This window comes from Coregonus lavaretus, assembly GCF_964263955.1.
Source record: "Coregonus lavaretus genome assembly, chromosome: 18".
NCBI classification, from domain to species: Eukaryota; Metazoa; Chordata; class Actinopteri; order Salmoniformes; family Salmonidae; genus Coregonus; species Coregonus lavaretus.
This window is the reverse complement of record NC_140005.1, coordinates 3,707,879-3,729,823: the sequence shown is the minus strand read 5'-3', so window position 1 is coordinate 3,729,823 and position 21,945 is coordinate 3,707,879. Positions and strand designations below refer to the sequence as shown.

The 21,945-nt window shown below is 44.0% G+C and overlaps 1 protein-coding gene across 2 annotated transcripts in view; it reads right to left on the bottom strand.

Moving 5' to 3' along the window:
• Window positions 1–81: 81 nt before the first annotated feature.
• LOC311146040 (deubiquitinase DESI2) overlaps window positions 82–21,945 on the bottom strand; it is a 41,779-nt gene continuing 19,915 nt past the window's right edge. For both annotated transcript variants that reach the window (XM_084182485.1, XM_084182484.1), the window contains 4 exons: window positions 19,909–19,981; window positions 17,658–17,751; window positions 640–781; window positions 82–419 (listed from right to left, as the gene is read on the bottom strand). In XM_084182485.1, coding sequence (XP_084038611.1) covers window positions 168–419; window positions 640–781; window positions 17,658–17,751; window positions 19,909–19,981 — 561 coding nt within the window. In that variant the 3' untranslated portion in view covers window positions 82–167. The remainder of the gene's footprint in view (window positions 420–639; window positions 782–17,657; window positions 17,752–19,908; window positions 19,982–21,945) is intronic.

The window sequence follows — 21,945 nt, the reverse complement described above, 5'->3', positions numbered from 1 at the left end:
AGTGGTACTTAGAGGTCAGGAGGGGTTATTCAGTCAGGCCCACAGATATTACATCACTACATTTCCTCCAGAGGTGACCTGGTGACCTTCTGGTCCAGAGTTCAGAGGTCAAAGGTAATTGAAAGAGAGTTCTATTGGCTATTCTCTTAAGACCTACAGTCATTGGTTCAGACCCGTGTATGGCGACAGCTGTGTGAGAATCCAGTGCCCGCCCCAGCGGTCCCGGAAGCTGAGTTGGGGTCCTCGTCGCTGGACTCCCCGGCCTCCCGCTCGTCCTTGTGGAGGCCCATGCTGATGTGGCTCTGGAGGGCCGCGGGGGTCAGCCACTCCTTAGGGAGGCAGGTCTGGAGGAAGGGCACGCAGGAGCTAAAGTAGGCCAGGCGGTTCACCCAGCGAGGGATCTCACGCCCACACAACAGCTGGAATAGAATGAATACAACTTCAAAATACTCCACAAAATATATTTTATATTCAATAGGCATTACTCCTTTTTAAAAAATGATTGTATATCTCTTATGAAATTATCCAGTTATCAGTCATCAAGTTATTCACAATAAACGTAAATATATTTTAGATACTGTATGTGTGATCAAATTGAAACAAATGTTGAATAATTGCATGAATGTTTCTCCTACAGACCTCAGACAGCGAGGATGAGAAGTGGTTGCAGTTCTTGTGCATTAGATGGTAGGCGTTGCCCTTGAAATCTCTCCCCAGCTCCTCCATGATTTTGTCCATATCCTCCTCTGCAAAGTCTGTTGTGCCCAGAGCGATAGCCTCCCTGTGTAGAATGAAGAAAAGAAAGCTGATATGGACATACCAAACTTGGAAATACCGTTACTGGGTGTAAAGGGTCATTAGTTGAGTAATTCCTCTCCTGTATTTGATTTACTGTAAAGGTTCCTACCTTTGACCTGTTTAACTGACAGTATAAAATGTCTGCCAGTGTTGAATGTTATGGTTAAAGTTTGGCTCCATTCTGGGTCGGGGACACACTGATAATGTATCTGTCACACTGTGTGATTCTGTAGCAGCTGATGTTGTGAATTCCTACAAGCCTCTCGGGCTGGTGTTTAGAGAACATTTGGTGCTATCTGATTAGTATATACAGTGCCTTCAGAAAGTATTCATACCCCTTGAAATATTCCATATTTTGTTGTTTTACAGCCTGAATTCAAAATTGATTAAATATATTTTCTCTCTCTCACCCCTATGCACAATACTCCATAATGACAAAGTGAAAACATGTTTTTAGAAATTCTTGCAAATGTACTAAAAATGAAATGCAGAAATATCTAATTTACATAAATATTCACACCCTTGAGTTAGAATCACCTTTGGCAGCGATTACAGCTGTGAGTATCTCTGGGTAAGTCTGTAAGAACTTTGCACACGTGGATTGTACAATATTTGCCCATTATTATTTTCAAAATTTTCAAGCTCTGTCAAATTGGTTGTTGATCATTGCTAGACAACCATTTTCAAGTCTTGCCATAGATTTTCAAGCAGATTTAAGTCAAAGCTGTAACTTGGCCACTCAGGAACATTCACGGTCTTCTTGGTAAGCAACTCCAGTGTATATTTGGCCTTGTGTTTTAGGTTATTGTCCTGCTGGAAGGTGAATTAATCTCCCACTGTCTGGTGGAAAGCAGACTGAACCAGGTTTTCCTCTAGGATTTTGCCTGTGCTTAGCTCCATTCCGTTGATTTTTTATCCTGAAAAACTCCCCAGTCCTTAATGATTACAAGCATACCCATAACATGATGCAGCCACCACTATGCTTGAAAATATGGAGAGTGGTACTCAGTAATGTGTTGTATTGGATTTGCCCCAAACATAACACTTTGCATTTATAACAAAAAGTTAATTGCTTTGCCACATTTTTTGCAGTATTACTTTAGTGCCTTGTTGCAAACAGGGTGTATGTTTTAGAATATTTGTATTCTGTACAGGCTTCCTTCTTTTCACTCTGTCAATTAGGTTAGTATTGTGGAGTAACTACAATGTTGTTGACCATCATCAGTTTCCTCCTATCACAGCCATTAAACTCTGTAACTGTTTTAAATTCACCATTGGCCTCATGTTGAAATCCCTGAGCAGTTTCCATCCTCTCCGGCAACTGAGTTTGGAAGGACGCCTGTATCTTCGTAGTGACTGGGTGTATTGATACACCATCCAAAGTGTAATTAATAACTTCACCATGCTCAAAGGGATATTCAATGGCTGCTTTTGTTTTTTACCCATCTACCAATAGGTGCCCTACTTTGTGAGGCATTGTAAAACTTCCCTGATCTTTGTGGTTGAATCTGTGTTTGAAATTCACTGCTCGACTGAGGGACCTTACATATAATCGTATGTGTGGGATACAGAGATGAGGTAGTCATAAAACAAATCCTGTTAAACACTATTACAGAGTCCTGCAACTTATTATGTGACTTGTTAAGCACATTTTTACTCCTGAACTCATTTAGGCTTGCCATAACAAAGGGGTTGAATACTTACTGACTCAAGACGTTTCAGCTTTTCATTTTTTATTAATTTGTAAAAAAAATGAAATAAAAAAAAGAAACATAATTCCACTTTGACATTATGGGGTGGCAGCGGTCGGTGCCGTTTAAGATGAGGGAGGACAATACTCTTTTTAATGAGCAGGGCCTTATTTCTATTACAGCATATTGGACGACTGTCATTCATACAGTGAGGGAAAAAAGTATTTGATCCCCTGCTGATTTTGTACGTTTGCCCACTGACAAAGAAATGATCAGTCTATAATTTTAATGGTAGGTTTATTTGAACAGTGAGAGACAGAATAACAACAACAAAAATCCAGAAAAACGCATGTCAAAAATGTTATAAATTGATTTGCATTTTAATGAGGGAAATAAGTATTTGACCCCCTCTCAATCAGAAAGATTTCTGGCTCCCAGGTGTCTTTTATACGGGTAACGAACTGAGATTAGGAGCAAACTCTTAAAGGGAGTGCTCCTAATCTCAGCTTGTTACCTGTATAAAAGACACCTGTCCACAGAAGCAATCAATCAATCAGATTCCAAACTCTCCACCATGGCCAAGACCAAAGAGCTCTCCAAGGATGTCAGCGAGAAGATTGTAGACCTACACAAGGCTGGAATGGGCTACAAGACCATCGCCAAGCAGCTTGGTAAGAAGGTGACAACAGTTGGTGCGATTATTCGCAAATGGAAGAAACACAAAAGAACTGTCAATCTCCCTCGGCCTGGGGCTCCATGCAAGATCTCACCTTGTGGAGTTGCAATGATCATGAGAACAGTGAGGAATCAGCCCAGAACTACACGGGAGGATCTTGTCAATGATCTCAAGGCAGCTGGGACCATAGTCACCAAGAAAACAATTGGTAACACACTACGCCGTGAAGGACTGAAATCCTGCAGCGCCCGCAAGGTCCCCCTGCTCAAGAAAGCACATATACAGGGCCGTCTGAAGTTTGCCAATGAACATCTGAATGATTCAGAGGAGAACTGGGTGAAAGTGTTGTGGTCAGATGAGACCAAAAGCAAGCTCTTTGGCATCAACTCAAATCGCCGTGTTTGGAGGAGGAGGAATGCTGCCTATGACCCCAAGAACACCATCCCCACCGTCAAACATGGAGGTGGAAACATTATGCTTTGGGGGTGTTTTTCTGCTAAGGGGACAGGACAACTTCACCGCATCAAAGGGACGATGGACGGGGCCATGTACCATCAAATCTTGGGTGAGAACCTCCTTCCCTCAGCCAGGGCATTGAAAATGGGTCGTGGATGGGTATTCCAGCATGACAATGACCCAAAACACACGGCCAAGGCAACAAAGGAGTGGCTCAAGAAGCACATTAATGTCCTGGAGTGGCCTAGCCAGTCTCCAGACCTTAATCCCATAGAAAATCTGTGGAGGGAGCTGAAGGTTCGAGTTGCCAAACGTCAGGCTCGAATCCTTAATGACTTGGAGAAGATCTGCAAAGAGGAGTGGGACAAAATCCCTCCTGAGATGTGTGCAAACCTGGTGGCCAACTACAAGAAACATCTGACCTCTGTGATTGCCAACAAGGGTTTTGCCACCAAGTACTAAATCATGTTTTGCAGAGGGGTCAAATACTTATTTCCCTCATTAAAATGCAAATCAATTTATAACATTTTTTACATGCGTTTTTCTGGATTCTTTTTTTGTTATTCTGTCTCTCACTGTTCAAATAAACCTACCATTCAAATTATAGACTGATCATGTCTTTGTCAGTGGGCAAACATACAAAATCAGCAGGGGATCAAATACTTTTTTCCCTCACTGTATTCCATTCACCCAGTTCAATGTAACATCGATAGGTTTAGGCTACTACATGATACTGTCACGGTCGTCGTAAAGGAGAGTAGACCAAGGCGCAGCGTGTGAAACGAACATGACTTTATTTAATTAAAGTACTAAATACAAACAAAACACGACTCGTGAAGTCCACGGTTACACTGACCGAATAAGGAACAAAAACCCACAACACCCAAAGGAAAACATACAGATTAAATATGGCTCCCAATCAGAGACAACCAGCCGACAGCTGACACTCGTTGCCTCTGATTGGGAGTCACACAGGCAAACATAGAAACAGAACAACTAGAATACCCAACATAGAAAACGAACACATAGAATGCACACACCCTGGCTCAACATATAGAGTCCCCGAGCCAGGGTGTGACAGTACCCCCCCCTAAAGGCGCGGACTGCGACCGCGTCTAAACACTCCAAACAGGGGAGGGCTGGGTGGGCATTCCTCCTCGGAGGCGGCTCCGGCTCCGGCCTTGACCACCACCCCTCCATAATACCCCCGTAGCGCCCCTGGTCCGGTCTGACCCCGCTGGCTGGATCTGGACTGGACATTGACGGAGCGGATAGCTTACGCTCCGTTGTGGAGCAGCTGACCGGTCTTACCAGGCTGACGACTCGCCCCCCGGGCTTGGTGCGAGTAGCAGGAACGGGCTGAACCAGGCTGACGACTCGCATCCCTGGCTTGGTGCGAGTGGCAGGAACGGGCTGGACCAGGCTGACGACGCACACCGTAGGCTTGGTGCGTGGAGCAGGGACAGGCCGGGCTGGGCTGTCGACGCACACCGTAGGCTTGGTGCGTGGAGCAGGGACAGGCCGGACAGGACTGTCGACGCACACCGTAGGCTTGGTGCGTGGAGCAGGGACAGGCCGGGCTGGGCTGGCGACGCACACCGTAGGTTTGGTGCGTGGAGCAGGAACAGGCCGGACAGGGCTGTCGACGCACACCGCAGGCTTGGTGCGTGGAGCAGGGACAGGCCGGGCTGGGCTGGCGACGCACACCGTAGGCTTGGTGCGTGGAGCAGGGACAGGCCGGACAGGGCTGGCAAAGCACACCGTAGGTTTGGTGCGTGGAGCAGGAACAGGCCGGGCAGGGCTGGCGACGCACACCGTAGGTTTGGTGCGTGGAGCAGGAACAGGCCGGACAGGGCTGTCGACGCACACCGCAGGCTTGGTGCGTGGAGCAGGGACAGGCCGGGCTGGGCTGGCGACGCACACCGTAGGTTTGGTGCGTGGAGCAGGGACAGGCCGGGCTGGGCTGGCGACGCACACCGTAGGTTTGGTGCGTGGAGCAGGGACAGGCCGGGCTGGGCTGGCGACGCACACCGTAGGCTTGGTGCGTGGAGCAGGGACAGGCCGGACAGGGCTGGCGACGCACACCGTAGGTTTGGTGCGTGGAGCAGGAACAGGCCGGGCAGGGCTGGCGACGCACACCGTAGGCTTGGTGCGTGGAGCAGGAACAGGCCGGGCTGGGCTGGCGACGCACACCGTAGGCTTAGTGCGAGGAGCAGGAACAGGCCTGGCAGGGCTGTCGACGCACACCGTAGGCTTGGTGCGTGGAGCAGGGACAGGCCGGGCTGGGCTGGCGACGCACCCCGTAGGCTTGGTGCGTGGAGCAGGGACAGGCCGGGCTGGGCTGTCGACGCACACCGTAGGTTTGGTGCGTGGAGCAGGGACAGGCCGGGCTGGGCTGGCGACGCACACCGTAGGTTTGGTGCGTGGAGCAGGGACAGGCCGGACCGTACTGGGAACACACACCACTGGCTTTAAACGGGGATCAGGAACGGGCCGGACCGGACTGGCAATACACCTCAGTCCCTCTCGCCGTGCCTCTACGACTTCCTTCCCTCCTCTCGCCAATGGCTCCCGTAACCCGGTGGCCTTCTCTCCTCTTCTCCTATTTCGCCCTGTGGCAGCCTCCTGCTGCCCAGTCGCCCATGCCGTGTGCCCCCCCCTAAAAAATTATTGGGGGTGCCTCTCGTCCGTCCGACGATGGCACTGCTGACGCCGCTGCTCCTCTCTCGCCAGGGCCTTGATCCTACCCCAAGGTCCCTTGCCCCCGAGCATGTCCTCCCAGGACCACACTTTGCCCACCTGGGCCATCGCCAGCCTCTCCATCTCCTTTCCTGGCGCTTCCTCCCATGACCAGGCTGCCTGCTCCTGGACACGCTGCTTGGTCCTTGTACGGTGGGTTTTTCTGTCACGGTCGTCGTAAAGGAGAGTAGACCAAGGCGCAGCGTGTGAAACGAACATGACTTTATTTAATTAAAGTACTAAATACAAACAAAACACGACTCGTGAAGTCCACGGTTACACTGACCGAATAAGGAACAAAAACCCACAACACCCAAAGGAAAACATACAGATTAAATATGGCTCCCAATCAGAGACAACCAGCCGACAGCTGACACTCGTTGCCTCTGATTGGGAGTCATACAGGCAAACATAGAAACAGAACAACTAGAATACCCAACATAGAAAACGAACACATAGAATGCACACACCCTGGCTCAACATATAGAGTCCCCGAGCCAGGGTGTGACAGATACTCTAATGTCCCTATACCCAGAGGTTGCTACAACCTATGAATTAAAGTTTACAATGTAGGTGCACAGGTCGAGATAAATTTGAGTAATCAAGGTGACAGACAGTGACACATTCAATACCGCCTTGCACACTCTTGCCTGCATCTAGCTGATCTAGGGTGTAATCATTAGTCCAACAGTTGCAAACGAGAGTTTCTATTGGACAAATTCAGGTATGTTTATCCCCGTTTCGTTCTGTTTAAGAAATGTTTTTCAACAGTATTGGCAGAACGAATACACCCCTGATCACACGCAAACACAGTTCACTTTCATAGCAGCCACATAAAAAAAGTCCCTTTGATCGTTGTATTCCTTCTAGCATCTACGCGCTCTCCTCTCACCTTTTCCCATTGATTGTGGACTTCAATGCACAACACATCAGCTGTAAGTGACCAGGCGGAAAAACCTTTCGATGCCAAACCTTCATATCATAACCGCTACACACAGCCTTTATCGTTGTCACTATATTAATATCATAGTCAACACAGCTACCAGAACTAACGTGTTAGTAAACCCGCTACAATCATGCTTTACAGTGTAGAGTTGCATGGTATACCGATACCACGGTAATATCACGGTCCCAAAAGGTCATGATACTTATGATACCAACGTTTTAGAGTATCCTAGTACCGTTTCATATGATACTACCGGCTTTTTCAGCCCTACCGATCTTAAGAACCTTCTGGCGCCTGTTATAAAATGTTTATAGTCAGTTTTGTTTATCAATTTAATTTAAGCGAACAGTCACTAGTCTCTTGTATGCGCAGGTCCAATAATATCCACTTCACTTCCATGTGCATATCACGTGTGGCAGCTGTAATCAGCCAGCCGCATCCCCTACCAGACCTCACTCACCTGCTTCTCTCTGAGTCTGTTCTTCACGCGCGTCTTTTCCTCCGTCAGTAAAAATAAAATTATATATATATATATATTATTTAGTGGTGATGCAAACCAAGACTCTGTTGTTAGATTTGTTAGATTTGAGCAGCACGCAAAGCGAGCAATGTTAATACATTGTATGATTTCATCGCCTGTTATAACCAAGAGCACAGACCAGTCTGAGTAGATTTTGCAAGTTCACTGTCATGTAGCCTCTGAGTGCCAGAGAGGGGAGATGGAGCACCGCTCGCAGCTTTACAGCAAAGAAAACGGCTCTTCTCTAACCTAAACTGTAAAAAAAAAAAAAATATCACCCATATATAACCGGAGGTGGCTTTTTTTTCTTTCTGTAGTGATTCGCGCGCATTTTATATAATTATTGGTTTGATAACAAACAACGTTGTTCAGTCATGTTACGTAGCAAACTAACAACCTGGTAACTTGACGGTAGGTCGAGGCTAATTTGATTGGCACAGGAAGTAAGGAAAAGGCTACTATTTTAATTGTTTATTTTATTTAAACTTTTTGAGATGTGCTCCAAAAGGTTGGATTCATACAGGCCTAATGGAAGACTAAAGTATACTGAACAAAAATATAAAACGCAACATGCAACACTTTCAAATGTTTTACTGAGTTACAGATCATATGAGGAAATCAATCAATTGAAATAACTTCATTAGGCCCTAATCTATGGATTTCACATGACTGGGAATACAGATATGTTGGTCACAGATACCTTTTAAAAAATGGGCCTCAGGATCTCGTCACGGTATTTCTGTGCATTCAAATCGCCATAGATAAAATGTAATTGTGTTCCTTGTCCGTAGCTTATGCCTGCCCATACCATAACCCCACCATGGGTCACTCTGTTCACAACGTTGACATCAGCAAACCGCTCACCCACACAATGCCAGTGGTCCGCAGTTGTAAAGCTGGTTGGACGTACTGCCAACTGCCAAATTCTCTAAAACGATGTTGGAGGCAGCTTATGGTAGAGAAATGAACATTCAATTCTCTGGCAACAGCTCTGGTGGACATGCCATTTGCACACTCCCTCAAAACTTGAGACATCTGTGGCATTGTGTTGTTTGACACAACTGCACATTTTAGAGTGGCCTTTTATTGTCGCCAGCACAAGGTGCACCTGTGTAATGATCATGCAATTTAATCAGCTTCTTGATATGCCACACCTGTCAGGTGGATGGATTATCTTGGCAAAGGAGAAATGCTCACTAACTGGGATGTAAACCAATTTGTGCACCACATTTTGGAGAAATAAGCGTTTGTGCTTATGGAAAATGTATGGGATCTGTGTGTTTGTGGTAGAGAGAGAGTGGTGTGTGTTTATGAGTGAGGGAGACCGAGAGAGTGGTGTAATAATATAATAATAATAATAATAATAATAATAATAATAATAATATGCCATTTAGCAGACGCTTTTATCCAAAGCGATTTACAGTCATGCGTGAATACATTTTTAGGTATGGGTGGTCCCCGGGGATCGAACCCACTACCCTGGCGTTACAAGCGCCATGCTCTACCAGAGGACCATGTGTTTATGAGTGAGGGAGACAGAGACAGTGAGTCATTTAGGCAGGTTACCTTCGCTTTCTTGGGCACAGGGACTATGGTGGTCTGCTTGAAACATGTAGGTATTACAGACTCGGTCAGGGAGAGGTTGAAAATGTCAGTGTAGACACTTGCCAGTTGGTCCGCGCATGCTCTGAGTACACGTCCTGTTAATCCGTCTGAATGTTGTAAATGACCTGTTTAAAGGTTTTGCTCACATCGGCTACGGAGAGCGTGATCACACAGTTGTCCGGAACAGCTGGTGCTCTCATGCATGCTTCAGTGTTGCTTGCCTCGAAGTGAGCATAAAAAGCATTTTGCCCGTCTGGTAGGCTCGTGTCACTGGGCAGCTCGCGGCTGGGTTTCCCTTTGTAGTCCGTAATAGTTTGCAGCCCCTGCCACATCCGACGAGCGTCAGAGCCGTAGGCTATATTTGATTTAAACTTGTGTTGAGAAGAACGCGTCGGAGGCAGGTGGCAGCGGAGTGAGGAGAAGAGAAAACGGCCATTGGGCCTAGAAAAAGCGCAGAGAGAGGAAAAGTTACCTTAGTTTATGATCAACTGAATGAGGAACATTATGGAATAATGTAGACTAATGCAGTTAATTGAAGGCATGTATCACATTCTGCTTATACTGAAAATCCCAAAGTCATATCCAACCGTTATACTAATAGAGCAATAGTCATGCGTGGTCACCTACATTAGATTGTAATTTCAGCACCATTTTGATTGGGACAGCCCAATCGCGCTGCTTTGATACAAGTGTGGGGGACTCGTCTATAAAATCAATCAATGTCAGATTTTAATTTCCACTGAATCTCAGTTCGGATCTTCGGTAACAATTAGGCTGGGGAAATGTTCACTAAAGTTGAGGTGAGTGCTAATGATCATCATTATTCTAGTTTGCTCATGTATCAGCTGATCAGAACATTTTGCTAGCATTTTATACAACTGGATTTTGCTCTTCACTCGCGTAGTAGCCTGTCCTACTCCCGAACAAAAGCCTGTGACTTGTCTGATAATCAATCTATGTGATTTTGTTTTCACTGAATCTCTGTCTGTATATTTGGTTAATTGATCTCTGGCTGGACAAGTGAAATGTATTTGTTTATCTATCACTGATCAGAAACATTTAGCATGTAATAATGTAGCATGTAACAATGTAGCATGTAATAATGTAGCGCGTAATAATGTAGCGTGTAATAATGTAACATGTAATAATGTAGCATGTAATAATGTAGCGTGTAATAATGTAGCGTGTAATAATGTAACGTGTAATAATGTAGCGTGTAATAATGTAGCGTGTAATAATGTAGCGTGTAATAATGTAACGTGTAATAATGTAGCGTGTAATAATGTAGCGTGTAATAATGTAGCATGTAATAATGTAGCATGTAATAATGTAACGTGTAATAATGTAGTGTGTAATAATGTAGCATGTAATAATGTAGCGTGTAATAATGTAGCGTGTAATAATGTAACGTGTAATAATGTAGCGTGTAATAATGTAGCGTGTAATAATGTAGCATGTAATAATGTAGCATGTAATAATGTAACGTGTAATAATGTAGCGTGTAATAATGTAACGTGTAATAATGTAGCATGTAATTGATCTCTGGCTGGACAAGTGAAATGTATTTGTTTATCTATCACTGATCAGAAACATTTAGCATGTAATAATGTAGCATGTAACAATGTAGCATGTAATAATGTAGCGTGTAATAATGTTGCATGTAATAATGTAGCATGTAATAATGTAACGTGTAATAATGTAGCATGTAATAATGTAGCATAAATCAAGAGCATTATGTATCTATTGACTCACATAGTAGCCTTTATATAGAGTCAAGGCTATTCTTCCGTCGTCCCAATTACACTGGAACGCAAAATCCTGACTCCTAACTTTATTCTGTAATCCATAGGTTGGTTGCATTATCAAAACACGTCTCGCCTACGCATGTCAAAACACCGCTATAACATGCGCTGTCTCGTATTCCTGCCCATATGAGAGCTTCGGAAGAGAATGTGTGATCAACAAACCGTATGAGAGTAGATATAGATTTTTATTTTTTTTTTAAACAGAGTCGGTCCCCTTTAAGATACCTTTATATTAAACATTTTCCTCTCTTCATCTCCCCTTTATTCATGATCTGATCTGCCATCTGTATAATTATCAACTCGATTTTGACAAATAGGAGATATTCTGTCATTCGTTGGAGGTTATCTAGCAAATTTAGCAACTTCGGTCATTTGACCTTTGTTATACTGCCGTTACAAAGTTTGTATGATTCGACAACGCTATAGCCTACTCGGGGTGCGCGCTCTGTGAGTCCTGAGCGCGTTCTGTGTCGAGATAACCAAGGCCTACTGCTGAAATGCACTGAATTAATAATTGAGGAACATGATAACGCTCTGAATTTATGAATGGCCTGTTTTGCAATTCACAACAACGTCATTGGCGATCAAAGTCACTGTATCACTATCAGTTTCACTTGCTGTAAAATCTGTACACAGTCAGCCGGCAGTGTGGCGCAGCGACAATCTTATTTCGGGAGAACCCTGTCATAGTGACCAAATCTTGGTTTTAAACGCTTAGAAATTGGCATTTTTGCGGTATTTCCCGGGATTCTCTGGATAAATATGAATTATTCCCGGTATTGAAACTTGGTAGATTTTCTGGAAAATATTAATCCATAACCTCCAGCACAGAAGCAGAGAAAATGGTCTAAGGACCTTCAGAAAGTTTTCACACCCCTTGACTCTTTCCACATTTTGTTGTGTTACAGCCTGAATTTAAAATGGATCAAATTGAGATTTTTTGTCACTGGCCTTCACACCAGTGGAAGCTCCTCAGAGGAGGAAGGGGAGGACCATCCTCCTAAGTGAATTTCCTATAAATAAAAATAGTGTAACATTAAAAGTTATCATTTTTAGATAAAAATATACTAAATATATTCACGTCACCAAATAATTGATTAAAACACACTGTTTTGCAAAGAAGGTCTACAGTAGCCTCAACAGCACTCTGTACAGTAGCACCAGGATGTAGCCGGAGGACAGCTACTTTCCGTCCTCCTCTGGGTACATTGACTTCCATACAAAACCAAGGAGGCTCTTGGTTCTCACTCCCTTCCATAGACTTACACAGTAATTCTGACAACATCCGGAGGACGTCCTCCAACCTATCAGAGCGCTTGCAGCATGAACTGACATGTTGTCCACCCAATCAAAGGAGCAGAGAATGAATCTAATATTGAAAGCATAAGCTACAGCTAGCTAGCACTGCAGTGCATAAAATGTGGTGAGTAGTTGACTCAAAGAGAGAGAGAAAGACAATAGTTGAACAGTTTTGATTCCTTAAAAAATGAAGGAGAAGCAAGAGAGGCTGGGGATATATATATATATTTTACTTTCACTTACTTAGCTAGCCAATGCAGCTAGCTAGTTTAGCCTACTCAAACACCCGACTCAAACAGAGAGGGATGCTATGTTAGCTAGCTGGCTATGACTATCCAACACTGGAACTCTTCCAAGTCAAGGTAAGCTTTTGGTTTTATTAATTTATTGCCGCCGGTTTAACTGCTAAACTGCTTGCTGCTGACTGTACACTGTACTAGGAATGGAAGCAATTAGTGTTGTCACGATACCAACATCTTACAAACGATATGATACCAGGCCAAGTATCATGATACCGAGTAGTATCACGATACCACGGTGGAAAGAAATCAGTTTCCTAGAATCCTGTTCGTTCCCCCCGACGCTTGTTCACGTTTTCTAAACGTTCTCCAAAAACCTGTCACTGAAATCCACACTTCTACTCAATACAACACATTTAACTTAACTTCACACTGTTCAGTGTATAATAGAATACTACATAGAATGGCTGATTTGCTCATATTTGCAAAGGCCTACCTGTGATTTGGCTGGAGGAATGGGAGGAAGGAATATACATCAGTGGAGGCTGCTGAAGGGAGGACGGCTCATAATAATGGCTGGAACGACGCAAATGGAATGGCATTAAACACATACAGTGGGGAAAAAAAGTATTTAGTCAGCCACCAATTGTGCAAGTTCTCCCACTTAAAAAGATGAGAGAGGCCTGTAATTTTCATCATAGGTACACGTCAACTATGACAGACAAATTGAGGAAAGAAAATCCAGAAAATCACATTGTAGGATTTTTTATGAATTTATTTGCAATTTATGGTGGAAAATAAGTATTTGGTCACCTACAAACAAGCAAGATTTCTGGCTCTCACAGACCTGTAACTTCTTCTTTAAGAGGCTCCTCTGTCCTCCACTCGCTACCTGTATTAATGGCACCTGTTTGAACTTGTTATCAGTATAAAAGACACCTGTCCACAACCTCAAACAGTCACACTCCAAACTCCACTATGGCCAAGACCAAAGAGCTGTCAAAGGACACCAGAAACAAAATTGTAGACCTGCACCAGGCTGGGAAGACTGAATCTGCAATAGGTAAGCAGCTTGGTTTGAAGAAATCAACTGTGGGAGCAATTATTAGGAAATGGAAGACATACAAGACCACTGATAATCTCCCTCAATCTGGGGCTCCACGCAAGATCTCACCCCGTGGGGTCAAAATGATCACAAGAACGGTGAGCAAAAATCCCAGAACCACACGGGGGGACCTAGTGAATGACCTGCAGAGAGCTGGGACCAAAGTAACAAAGCCTACCATCAGTAACACACTACGCCGCATGGGACTCAAATCCTGCAGTGCCAGACGTGTCCCCCTGCTTAAGCCAGTACATGTCCAGGCCCGTCTGAAGATTGCTAGAGTGCATTTGGATGATCCAGAAGAGGATTGGGAGAATGTCATATGGTCAGATGAAACCAAAATAGAACCTTTTGGTAAAAACTCAACTCGTCGTGTTTGGAGGACAAAGAATGCTGAGTTGCATCCAAAGAACACCATACCTACTGTGAAGCATAGGGGTGGAAACATCATGCTTTGGGGCTGTTTTTCTGCAAAGGGACCAGGATGACTGATCCGTGTAAAGGAAAGAATGAATGGGGCCATGTATCGTGAGATTTTGAGTGAAAACCTCCTTCCATCAGCAAGGGCATTGAAGATGAAACGTGGCTGGGTCTTTCAGCATGACAATGATCCCAAACACACCGCCCGGGCAACGAAGGAGTGGCTTCGTAAGAAGCATTTCAAGGTCCTGGAGTGGCCTAGCCAGTCTCCAGATCTCAACCCCATAGAAAATCTTTGGAGGGAGTTGAAAGTCCGTGTTGCCCAGCGACAGCCCCAAAACATCACTGCTCTAGAGGAGATCTGCATGGAGGAATGGGCCAAAATACCAGCAACAGTGTGTGAAAACATTGTGAAGACTTACAGAAAACGTTTGACCTATGTCATTGCCAACAAAAGGTATATAACAAAGTATTGAGTAACTTTTGTTATTGACCAAATACTTATTTTCCACCATAATTTGCAAATAAATTCATTAAAAATCCTACAATGTGATTTTCTGGATTTTCTTTCCTCAATTTGTCTGTCATAGTTGACGTGTACCTATGATGAAAATTACAGGCCTCTCTCATCTTTTTAAGTGGGAGAACTTGCACAATTGGTGGCTGACTAAATACTATTTTCCCCCACTGTAGAAACCATGTGTTTGATACCATTCCACTGATTCCTCCCTAATTAAGGTGCCACCAACCTCCTGCAGTATACAGTGCCTTCGGAAAGTATTCAGACCCCTTGACTTTTTCCACATTTTGTTACGTTACAGCCTTATTCTAACATGGATTAAATTGTTTTGTTTTTTTCCCTCATCAATCTACACACAATACTCCATAATGACAATGCAAAAACAGGTGTTTAGAAATTTTTACTAGTTTATTAAAAATAAAAAACTGAAATATCACATTTACATATGTGATTACAGCCTCGAGTCTTCTTGGGTATGACGCTACAAGCTTGGCACACCTGTATTTGGGGAGTTTCTCCCAATCTTCTCTGCAGATCATCTCAAACTCTGTCAGATTGGATGGGGAGCGTTGCTGCACAGATATTTTCAGGTCTCTCCAGAGATGTTCAATTGGGTTCAAGTCCAGGCTCTGGCTGGGCCACTCAAGGACATTCAGAGACTTGTCCCGAAGCCACTCCTGCGTTGTCTTGGCTGTGTACTTAGGGTCGTTGTCCTGTTGGAAGGTGAAACTTCACCTTAGTCTGAGGTCCTGAGCGCTCTGGAGCAGGTTTTCATTAAGGATCTCTCTGTACTTTGCTCCGTTCATCTTTCCCTCGATCCTGACTAGTCTCCCAGTCCCTAGCGCTGAAAAACATCCCCACAGCATGATGCTGCCACCACACCATGCTTCAGCGTAGGGATGGTGCCAGGTTTCCTCCAGACGTGACGCTTGGCATTCAGGTCAAAGAGTTCAATCTTGGTTTCATCAGACCAGAATCTTGTTTACATTTACAATTTAGTAATTTAGCAGACGCTCTTATCCAGAGCGACTTACAGTTAGTGAGTGCATACATTTTCATACTGGCCCCCCGTGGGAAACTAACCCACAACCCTGGGGTTGCAAGCGCCATGCTCTACCAACTGAGCTACAGGGGACCACCATGTTTCTCATGGTCTGAAAGTCTTAAGGTGCCTTTTTGCAAACACCAAGCGGGCTGTCATGTGCATTTTACTGAGGAGTGGCTTCCATCTGGCCACTCTACCATAAAGACCTGATTGGTGGAGTGCTGCAGAGATGGTTGTCCTTCTGGAAGGTTCTCTCATCTCCACAGAGGAACTCTAGAGCTCTGTCAGAGTGATCATCGGGTTCTTGGTCACCTCCCTGACCAAGGCCCTTCTCCCCCGATTGCTCAGTTTGGCCAGGCGGCCAGCTCTAGGAAGAGTCTTGGTGGTTCCAAACTCCTTCCATTTAAGAATGATGGAGGCCACTGTGTTCTTGGGGACCTTCAATGCTGCAGAAATGTTTTGGTACCCTTCCCCAGATCTGTGCCTCGACACAATCCTGTCTTGGAGCTCTACGGACAATTCCTTCGACCTCATGGCTTGGTTTTTGCTCTGACATGCACTGTCAACTGTGGGACCTTATATAGACAGGTGTGTGCCTTTCCAAATCATGTCCAATCAATTTACCACAGGTGGACTCCAATCAAGTTGTAGTCTCATAGCAAAGGGTCTGAATACTTATGTAAATGAGGTATTTCTGTTTTTTATTTTTAATACATTTACAAGCATTTCTAAAAAACTTACAATTTGATTTCATTAGATTTTCTAGAAATCTGGCTTTTTTTACGGGTTCGGGCTCGTGTGTCAATTATGCCTTGAAATTATGGCGACTTCGTGGGAAGTAGCCTAAATACAGTAGGCTAGGCTAAATGATTCCATGGGTTTAACCATAGCGTAACAAGGCTAGGCTAAAGGATTCCATGGGTTTAACCATAGCGTAACAAGGCTAGGCTAAAGGATTCCATGGGTTTAACCATAGCGTAACAAGGCTAGGCTAAAGGATTCCATGGGTTTAACCATAGCGTAACAAGGCTAGGCTAAAGGATTCCATGGGTTTAACCATAGCGTAACAAGGCTAGGCTAAAGGATTCCATGCAACAAACTGTTTTGATAATGTGCTTTAAAAAAATGTGGCAATCTGCTGGTCCATATATTATGTATTTTGAAAATGTTGTAATTTCCCGGGTCTTGTCATTAAAGTTATTTTTTTTGTAACCCAGTTACTGGTGTTAATCCCTACTGGAGGTGTCTCCCTGTTGCAACTTGTATTAAACCAAAATTGATTTACGATTGACTATATCCGCGACTGCTATTCTCTTGTTCACTTGAAAATCCCATTTACACTGGGCTAAAATAATACTGTGATAATGGAATGCAAGTTCCACACACACCGAATATATTACTGCTCCTCTGTACTTTATTCCTGAACCCAAATTTTACAACGTTTCAACAAGAAAATATTCTGTGTGCAAGCCTCTCATTTATCTCCCTGTATAGAAACCAGTATCAGTCACTCCTGTCCCAAACACCATCCATTCTGCTACAATGAAGGAATACCAGGCAGCCGTTCAGTAAGCCTAGCCTGCTCCTCTCAATACAGTACTACAAAACAAGAGTATTTTTTTCCCCCTTGTTTCTGTTGTGAAACAGCGGCCATTGACCCCTTTTTATGTGACTAGGCACTTTGTAGAACCCTGTGTGTGTGTGTGTGTGTGTGTGTGTGTGTGTGTGTGTGTGTGTGTGTGTGTGTGTGTGTCTGTGTGTGTGTGTGTGTGTCTGTGATAATGTAAACTCACTTGAATTTGAAGGTCTCTCCTAATTCAGTGGTGTTTCCAGGGTTTATTTCAAATATACCACTAAATGGGTACGGATGACCTCCATATGCAAACTCTGTAATAAAGATGAGAATAAGGGAGTATATTGGGTCAATTGAACATCAGTAATGTATCATCGCTCACATTACAGGTGTGAGAAAGAAAAGAGACAGTAAATGCTGTCGCGTTCCAACAAAGGTGCACGAACTGTGTAGCAAGATATCGTGTGGTGTGAGAAGATATCGTGTGGCGTGAGAAGATATTGTGTGGTGTGAGAAGATATCGTGTGGTGTGAGAATATATTGTGTGGCGTGAGAAGATATCGTGTGGCGTGAGAAGATATCGTGTGGCGTGAGAAGATATCGTGTGGCGTGAGAATATATTGTGTGGCGTGAGAAGATATTGTGTGGCGTGAGAAGATATCGTGTGGCGTGAGAAGATATCGTGTAGTGTGAGAAGATATTGTGTGGCGTGAGAATAAATTGTGTGGTGTGAGAAGATATCGTGTGGTGTGAGAAGAAATTGTGTGGTGTGAGATGATATCGTGTAGTGTGAGAAGATATCGTGTGACGTGAGAAGATATCGTGTAGTGTGAGAAGAAATTGTGTGGTGTGAGAAGATATCATGTGAGAAGATATTGTGTGGTGTGAGAAGATATCGTGTGGTGTGCGAAGATATCGTGTGGTGTGAGATGATATCGTGTGGTGTGGGAAGATATTGTGTGGTGTGAGAGAGAAGATATTGTGTGGCGTGAGAAGATATCGTGTGGCGTGAGAAAATATTGTGTGGCGTGAGAAGATATCGTGTGGCGTGAGAAGATATTGTGTGGTGTGAGAAGATATTGTGTGGCGTGAGAAGATATCGTGTGGCGTGAGAAGATATCGTGTGGCGTGAGAAGATATTGTGTGGTGTGAGAAGATATCGTGTGGTGTGAGAAGATAGTGTGTGGCGTGAGAAGATATCGTGTGGCGTGAGAAGATAGTGTGTGGCGTGAGAAGATATCGTGTGGCGTGAGAAGATATTGTGTGGCGTGAGAAGATATCGTGTGGCGTGAGAAGATATCGTGTGGTGTGAGAAGATAGTGTGTGGCGTGAGAAGATATTGTGTGGCGTGAGAAGATATCGTGTGGTGTGAGAAGATAGTGTGTGGCGTGAGAAGATATCGTGTGGCGTGAGAAGATATCGTGTGGTGTGAGAAGATAGTGTGTGGCGTGAGAAGATATCGTGTGGCGTTAGAAGATATCGTATGAGAAGATATTGTGTGGTGTGAGAAGATATCGTGTGATGTGAGAAGATATCATGTGGTGTGAGAAGATATCATGTGGTATGAGAAAATATTGTGTGAGAAGATATTGTGTGGTGTGAGAAAATATCGTGTGGTGTGAGACGATATCTTGTGGTGTGAGAAGATATCGTGTGGTGTGAGAAGATATCGTGTGGTGTGAGAAGATATCGTGTGGTGTGAGAAGATATCGTGTGGTGTGAGAAGATATTGTGTGATGTGAGAAGATATCGTGTGGAATACCCTGTGAAAGTTACGTCATCTTCCGCGTTACTTCCGGGTCATGTCCCCTAATCTTTTGAATGGACTTGACGATTATATTATCAAATTCGTGAAAATGCGGTCATGTAAGATATACATAACATTTTATTTGGGTTTGTGGATGAATTTACTTCAGCCAGATGCCTTTTATTAAGTGTTTTGCTGAAGACCATTGCTCTACATTTTTGCTCGTTGAAGACCATTCAAAAAGACTACAAACGTTGTTTTTTTTTAAACTACAAGGCTACTTCCTGGAAAATGACGTGTCACTTTTATAGGATATAAAAAAAAGTGTATGATGTAGCAGACACAATATCTTCTAGGTACAGTCTGTGACTGAGGGCATTATGAATAAGACCAGTCAGTCAGTCCGTCTGTCTGTCTGTCTGTCTGTCTGTCTCTCTGTGGGTTGATGCTAAACTCTCTTGCTCTCTCCACACATTATGATTCAATGGTGAGTGGGTTCAGGAGGATAGAACACAAAATGATAGAATCTCAATGGGATAGAAGCTGTGGAGAGACATTCCACATCTAACATTCCACATGTAACATTCCATTTAGCCAACAGCACACTGGTTGATTGATTGAGTGAGTGAGTGAGTGAGTGAGTGAGTGAGTGAGTGAGTGAGTGAGTGAGTGAATGGCTGGATGTATGAATGAATGAAAAAGTAGTGAAGGTCTTCCTCTGTACCTCGGCCATAGATCTCAATGCCTGAGTGGTAGACTCCAACACCCAGATTGGAAGTGTACTCGTTGATCCAGTACTGAATAGAGAAAGAGAGATTCAACAGTTAGAATGCAATGTCCTGGAATGGTTAGAATGATGTTTTTTCCTTTGAATCGTCCTATGAGAGTGAGTTTGCATGTTTGTATTTTCATTTAAAATCCTGAAATTTATGCCAAGTAAATTGTAATCAAAATGTTAATAGAAGCAGGTCTGACCACCAAGCACCTGTTCACAGAAACACCGTTGGGGGAGGGGAAGGCAAGGGATGCTACTCATATTTCATCTACACGTGCGGTGGTGTTAACACCCCTATTCCTTACCCCCACAGAAACCCCCTCTTATAATAATAATAATAATAATAATAATAATAATAATAATAATATACCATTTAACAGACGCTTTTATCCAAAGCGACTTACAGTCATGTGTGCATACATTTTTACGTATGGGTGGTCCCGGGGACCGAACCCACTACCCTGGAGTTACAAGCGCCATGCTCTACCAATCAGGGGCTGTAATTAGGCTATCAAGAGTCTCAGAGTAGAAGTGCTGATTTCAGTTTAGCCTTTTAGATCACAATTAACAAGGTTACATGGACAGGGAAGCCAGATCCTAGATCAACTTTATACATATGGCCCCAGACCTTTGGTAACATCCCATCCCCCACAGATCCTATCTCCTCCCCAAATCAAATCAAATGTTATTTGCCAGGCTTCGTAAACAACAGGTGTAGACTAACAGTGAAATGCTTCCGGGCCCTTCCCAACAATGCAGAGAGAAAAATAATAGAAAAATAATAACACAACGATAAATCCACAATGAGTGGATGTGCAGGGGTACCAGGTAATAACATGGCTATATACCCGGGGTACCAGGTAATAACATGGCTAAATACCCGGGGTACCAGGTAATAACATGGCTAAATACCCGGGGTACCAGGTAATAACATGGCTATATACCAGGGGTACCAGGTAATAACATGGCTAAATACCCGGGGTACCAGGTAATAACATGGCTAAATACCCGGGGTACCAGGTAATAACATGGCTATATACCCGGGGTACCAGGTAATAACATGGCTATATACCCGGGGTACCAGGTAATAACATGGCTAAATACCCGGGGTACCAGGTAATAACATGGCTATATACCCAGGGTACCAGGTAATAACATGGCTAAATACCCGGGGTACCAGTTAATAACATGGCTAAATACCCGGGGTACCAGGTAATAACATGGCTAAATACCCGGGGTACCAGGGAATAACATGGCTATATACACAGGGTACCAGGTAATAACATGGCTATATACACAGGGTACCAGTACTGAGTGGATGTGCAGGGGTACCAGGTAATAACATGGCTATATACCCGGGGTACCAGGTAATAACATGGCTATATACCCAGGGTACCAGGTAATAACATGGCTATATACCCGGGGTACCAGGTAATAACATGGCTATATACCCAGGGTACCAGGTAATAACATGGCTATATACCCGGGCTACCAGGTAATAACATGGCTATATAGACCGGGTACCAGGTAATAACATGGCTATATACACAGGGTACCAGTACTGAGTGGATGTGCAGGGGTACCAGGTAATAACATGGCTATATACCCGGGGTACCAGGTAATAACATGGCTAAATACACAGGGTACCAGGTAATAACATGGCTATATACACAGGGTACCAGGTAATAACATGGCTATATACCCGGGTACCAGGTAATAACATGGCTAAATACCCGGGGTACCAGGTAATAACATGGCTATATACCCGGGGTACCAGTTAATAACATGGCTAAATACCCGGGGTACCAGTTAATAACATGGCTAAATACCCGGGGTACCAGGTAATAACATGGCTAAATACCCGGGGTACCAGGTAATAACATGGCTATATACCCGGGGTACCAGGGAATAACATGGCTATATACACAGGGTACCAGGTAATAACATGGCTATATACACAGGGTACCAGTACTGAGTGGATGTGCA